Source organism: Anopheles darlingi, chromosome 2, assembly GCF_943734745.1.
Source record: "Anopheles darlingi chromosome 2, idAnoDarlMG_H_01, whole genome shotgun sequence".
Lineage (NCBI taxonomy): Eukaryota > Metazoa > Arthropoda > Insecta > Diptera > Culicidae > Anopheles > Anopheles darlingi.
This window is the reverse complement of record NC_064874.1, coordinates 47,681,084-47,693,049: the sequence shown is the minus strand read 5'-3', so window position 1 is coordinate 47,693,049 and position 11,966 is coordinate 47,681,084. Positions and strand designations below refer to the sequence as shown.

Sequence of the window (11,966 nt, the reverse complement as noted above, 5' to 3'; positions counted from 1 at the left end):
AATGAAAGTAATGAAATAATACAAATAATAGATTTTTTTGTCTCTTGTCTCAGAACATTGAGCGAATAACATACGTTTCACCTCCTTTTTTTCTATTTTTGCATTAAGATAGTGTATTTATATGGGCATTTTGCGAATCACAAAAATGTATCATTGGACAACGACCGCAAACTGAGGAATCACGTTCGGATTCTGGTTATCAAACTATAGGCCACATATCGGATACAAATCTATACATAGGTTGAGCGGCATGTATTGCCACTTTTGAGATACAGTTGTACTACTGTGTCCAAAAAGTAAGTAAATGGATATCTTCAATTTTGTATTTTTTGAAGATTGTCAGCACTGTTATTGATAACCATGACAAGTTTCACGTCAACATATTCACTACTGTTTGTAATACGTATTATTTTGTGCACTGCCAAAAAAGCATTCTTCGATTTTCGCCATGTCGACTGTTTTTAAGCAAAGAATTTCTTTTAAAAACATTTTCTCTGTTGCGGATACAACAATGCCAATGGTACAGAAAGTCTTTGGTGACAATACTATGTCAAAAAAATTATTTACAGGTGGAGAATAGATTTCCAGGAGGGTCGGGAACGTTTTTGAAGAGGAAGAACGCTCTGAACGACCACCAACGTCAATCGATGCAGCTCATCCCTAAAAGTTTGGTGGTTTGGTGTTGGAAAACCGTCGATTAACAACAAGCGACTTTGTTGATGATATTGGCATATCAAACATATCCGCTAATTACATTTGGAAGAATGTCTTTCATCTCAAGCGCGTCGATCACGATAATGCACCATCTAACACTGCGTTGGTTTTCTGTGACTTTTTCACCAAAATTTTCCTCATATCGTTCCAATAAAACCGTATGCGCCTGATTTGGTTACATTTGGCTTCTAGCTATTAGACAAGCCCAAATTTTCGTTCCGGGGACACTGTTTTGACACGATAGAGCAGATTCAAGCCGATGCGAAAAAGGTGCCGAAGGCCATTCCTAAAGACGACTTTTCCACGTGTTTCTATAACTGGAAAATTCATCAGCACAATGCACTTATTGTGTCTGGGAGAGATTACTTCGAGCAAAAAAATTGACTTGAAAGAAAAATTAAGGAATTTTCAAAATAAATCTAATGTCACCTTTTTTTTTGACTCAGTAGTATTGTTCCATTTGCTTTAGAAAAAATAATCAATTTTGAGTACTTAGTTGTTTTCATTAATAACTAGCTGCCCCGACAGACTTCGTACTGTCTTTGATCGGTCGTGGGTTTATCGTAAACAGAAACTTGAAAATTTCAGTAGATATTATTTTATCTATTCCATCATTTGGTCGTATTCGATTTATCAATGAACCAAATCAATAGTTAGGTCTGTTAGTGATGTTGGAAATAGAGATGCGACGTGATTGTAAATATGAACTGGAAAGTTAAAATGATGCTTGAGTTTTAAGGCTTTGCCTTTCGGACTAAATGATGTCATTTGGGACCACGAATTTTATTTTCCCAAGTTTTTTTTTATAAAATACTTTGACTTTAGTGTTCGGTTTGCACATAGCTCGTAAAGTTCAAATGGTGGTATGGGTCAACGACATTACAATACGACACATTTGATTCATTTTTCCGGTATTCAGCCTACGATGATTTACATAGTCACATGGTAGATCATAACTAAAAGCACCGCACTTCAAATTTACTCAAACGTCGATCGATCAGATCGAGGGTCTTTCTTCTCTCTCGGACATTCTCATTCCAATCGCAAGCCGTTCCTGATAGATAGGATATGTTGGTATTGTTTTCTATTACTATTCGGTTACTGCTGCTTTATATGTTTGTGCATGCAATTCCGATCGTTTCCCATGCATAACCCGCTACGTTGAAAATCGTCAATGATAAGAGGCACGTAAATCAATAATAAAAAATTAATATAATTTTTATCAATTCAAATTCTTCACAACTGAATGAGTTTTTATAATTGTTTCATGTAAATTGACTTGTGAAACTTAAAGCAACTTCTTGATTAACTAATGACTTGATTGAACTTAAGAAATTGTTAAGAAAATTTAAACCAACAGAAGACACACCATTAAAAAATGGTAACGATTTCTGCAGCGTTGCCGATCCCATTGTTATCATTCCACCGCAGGCGTTCTCGCTCTATCTCTCTCTCTCTCTCTCTCTCTCTCTCTCTCTCTCTCTCTCTCTCTCTCTCTCTCTCTCTCTCTCTCTCCCTCTCTAGTTCTTCTATTGCTTTTATTCGCAACTATATAATTTTCCCACCCATTACTCTGCTCTGCAAGATGTACGGAATGGAGGGTGGTAGTGGTGGATAGGTGAAAGAACCAAGTAAAAGGGTTTTAAGTGAATCCAATCGATTTAGAGACCATCAAAACCTAGGAAACGATACCCATATTGCTCTAGGACGTATTTTAAGGATTGGGGTTGTATGAAGGCCCCCCCTCCCATCGTCCGATATGAACCAAATTTTGTCCCATGATTTCTCAGGTGACCATCCACAATTGTGCAAGTTTTAATGGTATTCGGTTCATAACTTGCGGAGTAATTCATGTTCATGTAATTCATTTTAACAATCAAGTGTTAGGAAAGGGCAGGAAGGAAGGTAGCGAGGGGTTTCTAACCAAGCCTATAGCACTCACCGGCCCCAAAAACCCCCACATACCAAATTTGGAGGCAATCGGTCCAGTAGTTTCGGAGTCTCCGGACATCCGGACAGACACATTCATTTTTATATATATATAGATAGTATATAGTAATTATATAGTAGAGTAGTATTTATCTTTTTCATAATATATGAAATGATTTTCGATTTTTTATACGCGAAGATACCATCTGTGACTCCAGGATGCTTCGATTACCAAATTGCCGGAACGAGATGGCCGTGTTCTGCAATTGCGTCATGGTGATACCCTGTTAAATGGGAGAAGTTGGAATAATTACATGAATGGACATTATTTCTGCAATTATAAAATTGCCAAGAATCCCATGGTAGTGCATTTATAATACAAATTAATTTTAAATGAAGAGAAGGTCACGTCGGCATAACGATCCAAAACGTCGAACTACGCCTTAGGTTCCAATTTACTTTTTGCACCTGGAATTTACTATCGTCGACCTGAAATTATCATATTGATCGTTATCTCTTCACCTTGATTCAGACGCCAGATCGCAAGAGTACACCCAATCGCAAAGCATTCAAGAAGCCTTACATTTTTAATAAAACTTGTAGTGAAGATCCACTTTCCCGGCTTTTGAATAGTCATCGCTCTGACAAGATTGCTTGAAGAGAGGAGAACCAACTGTTGCGCATTCCGCATTTATGAACTCGGTAATCCAGGCGGCCACTGGTACGAAGTAATTGACCCACGTGGGGCTATCCTGACTATCCTTCAATAAAAAAAACACAGAGAGTCGAACGGTGACGTGTGGAATCACTATAGTGGCTACCGGTCTTCGCGAGGTAAGGCCACATCATCGGCACCGGGTTTATCGGCACCAATAACTGCCTCGCCAACCGGCTATAATTTTAAAGCAACATCAATAAATGATGATTGGGTGCTCCGTTGATTGCGGATCAAGGATCAAAGCTATCAACACAACATGAAAACAGCGCCTCGAACGCCCTTCCTGGCTATAGAACTCAACTGGCTTCTGCCAATTACATTCTTCTGTATATCAGTGCATCATAAATTGCAGGTAATCATGATGGTAACGGTATACAAATATCCGCAGAATATCTACATGTTGTTATCGATTACCCTCAGACAGAGTCCTATAAATGTAGACCTAGCGTGGCGACCTTTCTGTATGTGGAAAGACACGTTAACAGTTACCTCGCGAATATGATCCCGTTAACAGATCTGGTTATCGAAGAGGATATCTCACCGATACCTACACTCATGGTCTTGATACGGTTCATCATTGTCAAGTACTACACAAGGTATTACAGCTTCTGCAGCATCGGACAGGACTTCCTGACCGACGTAAGCATGGCACGTATAAAACTAGATGCCACAGGATCGGATTTGAGCTACCGCCGTTTGCAGCTCGCCATCGATAATGGCTGCCAGGCCTTTGTAGTGGATGAACCGGGTATACTATGGTTTCTGGATCAGTATGTTCCGGCGCACCACAGCTCACAGCAACGATCGAAGGACAAAAGTGTGCTGTTCTTAGTAACGAAGAGCAACAGTGTTACCATGCTAAAGCTTATTTCTCAACATGTGTCCCTGAGAGGTATTCCAGATGCTTACTTGGCAGCGTTTCTGGAATACAACCAAGACATAACGATATTGATCGATTCATTTCTGATTCTAGACATCCTTAATGTCCTAATAATCGCGTACAATGCTGAGAATTTACGTCCGGATCGGTTGTACACCACACTTATCTCCTTCGCGGGAGTACAGCAAGCCAATCTGAATCATCGGACATCACTCCAGATCATCAGGGTCGATTGGAAGAACTGGAAAACAACTCAATTTTTTCCCGACAAATTGGCTGATCTTCAGGGATTCGTGCTGCGATCAGGTGTATTCAACTATTTGCCTTTCTCCTTTTATGAGCGTATGGTAGGTATCCCAATATGTGATGCTATCTATGGTTGGTGTGCTTATCGGTATTTCTGTTAGGATCCGGGCTTGGGCAATGCATACGATCCAGCTACAGGAGAACGTTCTATTTGGTTGGATGGTACAGAGTTCAGACTTTTGGTATCCTTCTGCGATCGACGAAACTGTAACATTCTCGCCTTTACCGAAGATGAGGACGAGTGGGGTATAGTTTACGCAAATGGCAGTGGAAACGGAGCAATGGGAGGCGTAGCGGAGCGTCGTATAGATTTGGCCCTCGGGGCCGTATATTATTGGCTAGGACCATACAACTTCACTGATTACACGATGAGCATTAGCCGTTCGGGAGTTACGATGCTAGCACCTAGACCTCATATGCTCCCGTTTTGGTATACTCCCTTTCTCTCGTTCTCCGGTGTACTCTGGGTGGCTGTACTTTGCACTTTATTTGCGGGTATCGGTGCTGCTTGGTATATCGGATACTTTCGGTATCGTTTGCTCACATCATGCATCGTGGAACAACAGATTCAGAACGTGGCGGAGCAGCTTTCGTTTAGTGATGCAATCCTCATGGTCGTCGGATTCTTCGTCGCACAATCCGCCTCGATCCGCACGGATTTGTGGTCGTGTGTGATACTGTTTGCGTCCCTTCTGTTGGCCGGCTTTATGGTGAGCAATTGCTACAGCGCAGGACTGGCTAGCATAATGACGGTGCCACAGTACGAACAGTCCATCGACACAGTGTTCGAGTTTGCCCAAAGCGGACTCCAATGGATTAGTCCAACAGCTATCATTTTGGAAGGAATATCTAACGCCACGGAGGTAACGACTAATAGGTGCGACCACACCACCAGAGTATAGTTATATCAAAACCAATTTTTACGATTGTTTTAGCCTCATATGAAGAAAATTGAGTCCAAATTTGTATTGGTCACGAGTGCTCGGTCGGTACACTACGCTCGTCTAGGACAGTTCGGGTTTATCATCGAACGGGCGCAGCATGGAAATTTTGCGCCGAGCAATTTCCTTGAGCGAAACACATCCACGCTGTATCAGAAGCTGCTAGACGACATGTACTATCAAAACTGTGCGGCAATTAGTACCAAAACTAACCCACTGTTGGCTAACCTGAACGACTACATACTGCGCGTGCAGCAGTCGGGCATCCTGTACTACTGGGGCAGCAAAGTCGGCATGCGATACCTACCGGCGGACGTGTTCCGTAACATCGAAAATGCACGGCAACATCATCACCTCGGCGATGGAGCGATTCGCCTCCAAATTGGTCATTTTATTGGAGCATTTTTCATTCTAGGTTACGGTTTGCTCTGTGCCGGGTTCATCTTTCTGTTGGAAGTCTGGGGCACCGAGGTGATTAGCCGTTTGAAGCGGAAGGTACGGTCGATAGGTTTCTAGTAAGGGTATCATACCAGCAACTACTCTTAGAAAGATCTTATATGGTTACACATTCATGCAGCGGAAGGACCACCGTCAACCAATTAATGCTTAATACTCTAGTCATTATCTTGAGGAAAACGAACATTTTCCAAATATCACCTGTCCTCACTGTAACACGTCCTATCTATGTCATGCACTAAGACTATTCAGCTTAAGCAAGCTCTTTAACAATCGACTGTTGGCGCGCGCAATGTTTGATTGATTACTGAGGATGAATGGTGATTAAGCTCTTTAAATCCGTTTCCTTACACCCATGGTACCAGGCGCCGGGTTATAATTAATTTTAATAATAGCGCTGGGCAAATTGATTTCTTTATTGCTGCATTCTACTTAACTCATCTTAAACGCTCAAGTGCGATGAATGCATTCTTAAGTAGTAATTAAAACGTGCGCTTGCAACGATGTGTCCCAGCTGATGATATCTTAATTCTTGCCGTTTAGTCGATTGATATCTGTAAGACCAGTCCGTAGAATGCTCTGTTGATGATGATGACGCACTTTCATTGTGCTAGTAATGAAAGTAATGAAATAATACAAATAATAGATTTTTTTGTCTCTTGTCTCAGAACATTGAGCGAATAACATACGTTTCACCTCCTTTTTTTCTATTTTTGCATTAAGATAGTGTATTTATATGGGCATTTTGCGAATCACAAAAATGTATCATTGGACAACGACCGCAAACTGAGGAATCACGTTCGGATTCTGGTTATCAAACTATAGGCCACATATCGGATACAAATCTATACATAGGTTGAGCGGCATGTATTGCCACTTTTGAGATACAGTTGTACTACTGTGTCCAAAAAGTAAGTAAATGGATATCTTCAATTTTGTATTTTTTGAAGATTGTCAGCACTGTTATTGATAACCATGACAAGTTTCACGTCAACATATTCACTACTGTTTGTAATACGTATTATTTTGTGCACTGCCAAAAAAGCATTCTTCGATTTTCGCCATGTCGACTGTTTTTAAGCAAAGAATTTCTTTTAAAAGCCGTGGCCACACGGGGCGAAAATTTGCGCGCAAATTTGCACATTAATGCCAAAATGTTTTCGCTTCGTGTGGCAGGGGTAAAAACCCGAAAATTTATGCCGAAATGTCAAACGTATTGTTTTCATCTGTGTTTTGGCCGCTGAAGTTGATTTCCGAATAAATTTTGCAGTTTTTAACGATATTGTTGCTGTTGCTGTTATATTTATATTAAAAATGCAAAAACAATACGAAAAGAACCTACATTTTCGTAAATAAAGCGTTCGATAGCGTCAAGGGTTCAGCGAAAAAGTCCGCGGACGTATAAAAGTTTGACAGCGTGTAAGGGTTAAGCGAAACCGTTTTGGCATTAATTTTTTCGTTTGCGCTAGAGTTTTCGCCCCGTGTGGCCACGGCTAAAAACATTTTCTCTGTTGCGGATACAACAATGCCAATGGTACAGAAAGTCTTTGGTGACAATACTATGTCAAAAAAATTATTTACAGGTGGAGAATAGATTTCCAGGAGAGTCGGGAACGTTTTTGAAGAGGAAGAACGCTCTGGACGACCACCAACGTCAATCGATGCAGCTCATCCCTAAAAGTTTGGTGGTTTGGTGTTGGAAAACCGTCGATTAACAACAAGCGACTTTGTTGATGATATTGGCATATCAAACATATCCGCTAATTACATTTGGAAGAATGTCTTTCATCTCAAGCGCGTCGATCACGATAATGCACCATCTAACACTGCGTTGGTTTTCTGTGACTTTTTCACCAAAATTTTCACTCATATCGTTCCAATAAAACCGTATGCGTCTGATTTGATTACATTTGGCTTCTAGCTAATAGACAAGCCCAAAATTTCGTTCCTGAGACACTGTTTTGACACGATAGAGCAGATTCAAGCCGCTGCGAAAATGGTGCCGAAGGCCATTCCTAAAGAAGACTTTTTCACGTGTTTCTAAAACTGGAAAATTCATCGGCACAATGCACTTCTTGTGTCTAGGAGGGATTACTTTGATGAAAAAAAAAATTTGTGCAAGAAAAATTAAGGAATTTTCAAAATAAATCTAATGTTACCTTATTTTTTGGACACAGTAGTATTGTTCCATTTGCTTTAGCAAACTACTTAATTTTCAGCACTTAGTGGTTTTCATCACCAATTTTTCTAATTCTTTCGCCCTCAAGGATCAAAGCCGGGTACCTTTACGACTTCCTGTGTGGTGCTGGCAGTGGAAATAGCGTTCGAAATGCATAACCCAGCACCCGGAACACTTTTCCTACCATAGCTCACCTCACAATCGGATCGCGGACCGTAAATAGTAGCGTATGGCTGGTAGCTGGCATTAAAATTGTGTCGGTCCTCCTTTGCACCCGCCCTTCGGTACGTTTTCCGGTGCTCACCAACAGCGGTTATTTGCGTCATTTCTCGCGTGTGCTTTCATCTTTTTAACACTATCGTTGTCCTTCTCGTCGTCATCATTTTTACCGTCAGTACGGTTGTGAGAATGCTCGTGTCCATTTAGCGAAGAATATTAAAAAAATAAGGCCGTAAACATCATCGATTATTCGAGTTTTTGTATTTCAAGAATGAAAGAAAACTCATGATATCCAACAAGCAGTTAAGGTAACATTTAAATTCCTTGGTTTCCGCGAAGATTCCTTTACTAGTAGTATTAGCATCAACTGCGATTAAAGGATGGAGTAGTATTCATCTTTTTCATAATATATGAAATGATTATCGATTTCTTATACGCGAAGATACCATCTGTGACTCCAGGATGCTTCGATTGCCAAACTTGCCGGAACGTGATGGCCGTGTTCTGCAATTGCGTCATGGTGATACCCTGTTAAATGGGAGAAGTTGGAATAATTACATGAATGGACATTATTTCTGCAATTATAAAATTGCCAAGAATCCCATGGTAGTGCATTTATAATACAAATTAATTTTAAATGAAGAGAAGGTCACGTCGGCATAACGATCCAAAATGTCGTGATACCCCTTCGGTTCGTACTTACTCTTTGTACCTGGAATTTAATATCGTCGGCCTGAAATTACGATGATTATTATACCTTCACCTTGATCCAGACGCTGGATCGCAAGAATACGAATATCTCAATCGCAAAGCATTCAAGAGGGCTTAAATCCTTAATAAACCTACTAATAATGATCGATTTCCCCGGCTTATGGATAGTAATCTCTCCGACTAGATTGCTTGAAGGCAGAAAACTTTTGCGCACTCCGCATCCAGGATCTCGGCATCCAGGAAGCCGACCAGTCTGGCATTGTATGAAGTGGTTGACCCACGTGAGGCTCTCATGACGGTGACGCGTGGAATCACAATAGTGACCACCGGTCTTCGCGAGGTAAGGCCACATCATTGTTAATTTATCGGAACCAATAATTGCCTCGCCATCCAGTTACAATTTCAAAACAACATCAATAAATGATGATAGCGTGCTCCAATGACTGCGGATCAACGATCAAAGCTGGCGCCATAACATAAAAACAGCGCCTCGAACGCCTTTCTGAACCGCTATATCTGATATCATATCTGTGCATCATTATTCCAGGTAATCATGATGGTAGCGGAATACAAATATCCGCAGAATGCAGAATCTACATGATGTCATCGATTATCCTCAGACAGAGTCCTATAAATGTAGACCTGACGAGGCGACCTTTCTGTATGTGGAAAGCCACGTTAACAGTTACCTCGCGAATATGATCCCGTTAACAGATCTGGTTATCGAAGAGGATATATCACCTACACTCAGTGTCTTGATACGGTTCATTATTGTCAAGTACTACACAAGGTATTACAGCTTCTGCAGCATCGGACATGACTTCTTGACCGACGTAACTATGGCACGTATAAAACTAGATGCCACAGGATCGGATTTGAGCTACCGCCGTTTACAGCTGGCCATCGATAACGGCTGCCAGGCCTTTGTAGTGGATGAACCGGGTATACTATGGTTTCTGGATCAGTATGTTCCGGCGCACCACAGCTCACAGCAACGATCAATGGACAAAAGTGTGCTGCTCCTAGTAACGAAGAGCAACAGTGTTACCATGCTAAAGCTTATTTCTCAACATGTGTCCCTGAGAGGTATTCCAGATGCTTACTTGGCAGCGTTTCTGGAATACAACCAAGACATAACGATATTGATCGATTCATTTCTGATTCTAGACATCCTTAATGTCCTAATAATCGCGTACAATGCTGAGAATTTACGTCCGGATCGGTTGTACACCACACTTATCTCCTTCGCGGGAGTACAGCAAGCCAATCTGAATCATCGGACATCACTCCGGAACATCAGGGTCGATTGGAAGAACTGGAAAACAACTCAATTTTTTCCCGACAAATTGGCTGATCTTCAGGGATTCGTATTGCGATTAGGTGCATTCAATTTTCTGCCTTACTCATTTTATGAGCGTATGGTAGGTGTTCCCAACATTTGATGCTATCTATGGTTGGTGTGCTCATCTGTACTTTTTCTAGGACCCGGGCTTGGGCAATGCATACGATTCAGATACAGGAGAACGTTCTATTTGGTTGGACGGTACTGATCTGAGGCTTTTGGTATCCTTCTGCGATCGGCGAAACTGTAACATTCTCGTCTTTACCGAAGATGAGGACGAGTGGGGTACAGTTTACGCAAATGGCAGTGGAAACGGAGCAATGGGAGGTGTAGCAGAGCGTCGTACAGATCTGGCCCTCGGATCCATATGTTACTGGCTAGGACCATACAACTTCACTGATTATACGATGAGCATTAGCGGTTCGGGAGTAACGCTGCTAGTACCAAGACCTCATATGCTCCCGTTTTGGTATACTCCTTTTCTCTCGTTCTCCGGTGTACTCTGGGTGGCTGTACTTTGCACCTTATTTGCCGGCATCGGTGCTGCTTGGTATATCGGATACTTCCGATATCGCTTGCTCACATCATGCAACGTGGAACAACAGATTCAGAACGTGGCGGAGCAGCTTTCGTTTAGCGATGCAATCCTCATGGTCGTCGGATTCTTCGTCGCACAATCCGCCTCGATCCGCACAGATTTGTGGTCGTGTGTGATACTGTTTGCGTCCCTTCTGTTGGCCGGCTTTATGGTGAGCAATTGCTACAGCGCAGGACTGGCTAGCGTAATGACGGTGCCACAGTACGAACAATCCATCGACACAGTGATCGAGTTTGCCCAAAGCGGACTCCAATGGATTAGTCCAACAGATATCGTTTTGTATGCAATATCTAGTTCGACGGAGGTAACGACCTATCAAGCTGGACCACACCATTAGAGTATTGTTGTTTTAAAAATATTTTCGTACGACCCTTTTAGCCTCATATGAAGAAAATTGCGTCCTCCATCGTATTGGTCACGAGTGCTCGGACAATGCAGTATGCCCGCCAAGGACGGTTCGGGTTTATTATCGCACGAGCGCAGTATGGCAATTTTGCGCCGAGTCATTTCCTTGAGCGAAATACATCCAAGCTGTATCAGAAGCTGCTAGACGATATGTACTATCAAAACTGTGCGGCAATTAGCACCAAAACTAACCCACTGTTAGCTCATCTGAACGACTACATACTGCGCGTGCAGCAGTCGGGCATCCTGTACTACTGGGGCAGCATAGTCGGCATGCGATACCAACCAACGGACGTGTTCCGTAACATCGAGAATGCACGGCAACATCATCACCTCGGCGATGGAGCGATTCGTCTCCAAATTGGTCATTTTATTGGAGCATTTTTCATTCTGGGTTACGGTTTGCTCTGTGCCGGGTTTATCTTTCTGTTGGAAGTCTGGGGCACCGAGGTGATTAGCCGTTTGAAGCGGAAGGTACGGTCGATAGGTTTCTAGTAAGGGTATCATACCAGCAACTACTCTTAGAAAGATCTTATATGCTTACACATTCATGCAGCGGAAGGACCAC

General features: G+C 42.0%; 1 protein-coding gene across 1 annotated transcript; it reads left to right on the top strand.

Annotated features, from left to right (window-relative positions):
- The first annotated feature begins 9,653 nt into the window (after window positions 1-9,653).
- On the top strand, window positions 9,654-11,893 carry LOC125959270 (uncharacterized). The gene is made up of 4 exons (XM_049692084.1): window positions 9,654-9,714; window positions 9,768-10,420; window positions 10,536-11,297; window positions 11,372-11,893. The coding sequence occupies exons 1-4, from the start codon at window positions 9,654-9,656 to the stop codon at window positions 11,891-11,893; spliced, it is 1,998 nt and encodes a 665-aa protein (XP_049548041.1).
- Window positions 11,894-11,966: the final 73 nt, after the last annotated feature.